Source organism: Phaethon lepturus, unplaced genomic scaffold, assembly GCF_000687285.1.
Source record: "Phaethon lepturus isolate BGI_N335 unplaced genomic scaffold, ASM68728v1 scaffold17827, whole genome shotgun sequence".
NCBI classification, from domain to species: domain Eukaryota; kingdom Metazoa; phylum Chordata; class Aves; order Phaethontiformes; family Phaethontidae; genus Phaethon; species Phaethon lepturus.
In genome coordinates, this window is record NW_010551340.1 from 7,065 (window position 1) to 8,318 (window position 1,254).

Here is a 1,254-nt window from a genome sequence, read left to right on the forward strand (position 1 = left end):
AGGGGCGGAATCTCCCCCCTCGCCCTGCTGGCCACGTGGCTTTGGGTGCAGCCCAGGATGTGGTTGGCCTTCCGGGCTGCAAGCACATGTCGCCGGCTCACGTCCAGCTTTTCATCCACCAGTACCCCAAGTCCTTCTCCATGGGGCTGCTCTCCATCCCTTCATCCCCCAGCCTGGATTGACACCGAGGGTTGCCCTGACCCAGGTGCAGGACCCTGCACTTGGCCTTGTTGAACTTGATGAGTTTCATATGGGCCCACTCTTTCTCTAAGGCCAAGGTCTTCTGCCCTCTCCAGGTGCCACAGTGCCCATGGCAGCATTTTCCATCCTGTCCCTTTCCTCTGTGCTCTCTCCCTGGCCAAGACCAGGGTGATGCTGGAGATGGTCTGCCCTGGGGGGGATGTGGGGCTCCTGGGGCTTCACCCCACTGGAGCCGTGGTGGAGGTTGGGGTGTAACCCCTGCTCTGTCTCTGCAGGGAAAGCAGAAGTACACCCTGCCCCTCTACCGTGCCATGTGGGGCGGGTCGGAGTCAGCCCGGGCCCTGGCCATGGAGACCTTCTCGGCTACGGCCCCCCAGCTCCACATCAATGTCCAGAACTACGTCAAGAAGATCCTGGGCTTGGAGGTGGCAGAGGACTAGTGCAACTTGGGCTCCGCATGCATTACCACTGGCAGGACCTCAGCCCTCTCTCCATCACGGCACACCTTTCCTTATATAAAGTTTGTAATTTTTCTGTTTCCATGCTTTTCCTGTTCCCAGCGACCCACGGGCAGCCGTAGGGTAACTCCCTGCTCCTCCTGCGCAGGAACCAGGCTGGTGCCCGAGGAGGGGACCCTGACATTCCTGGTCTGGGATGTGCAGGTTGAGGGACAGGCCTGGCCTTGGCATCATCAGGGCTGGAGCAGCTGAAGGAGCCCATAGCCCTGATCTGCACTGGTCCTTGCCAGGCTCCTGCCAAGCTGTAACAGGTCCCATGGAGCAGCAGGCTTGGGGGGAGCTGGTCCTCTGCCTGGGGGCCGGTGCTGTCTGCACCGCGGGGCGTTGGCCCGGCGAGGGCCCTGCAGGCTCCGTGGTGGGAGCAGAGGCGCAAAACTGGGGCCTCTCAGCTTCAGTGCCCGGGTGCTGCCGAGGACGGTGGAACGGGTGGGAACTGCTTCTCTGCCCCGTCGGGAACCAAGGTGTCACCCCCCTCCAGGGGGCTGGGGCTCGCTTTTGGGTCCGGGGAGGGATGTACTCCTGCTCTCCCGGCCGG

At 62.7% G+C, this 1,254-nt stretch overlaps 1 protein-coding gene across 1 annotated transcript in view; it reads left to right on the top strand.

Moving 5' to 3' along the window:
• The window catches only part of RNPEP (arginyl aminopeptidase (aminopeptidase B)), a gene marked incomplete at its 5' end in the record, with an annotated part of 7,647 nt that extends 7,006 nt beyond the window's left edge, over window positions 1-641 (top strand). The window contains one exon of the mRNA XM_010290884.1: window positions 477-641. Coding sequence (XP_010289186.1) covers window positions 477-641 — 165 coding nt within the window. The remainder of the gene's footprint in view (window positions 1-476) is intronic.
• Window positions 642-1,254: the final 613 nt, after the last annotated feature.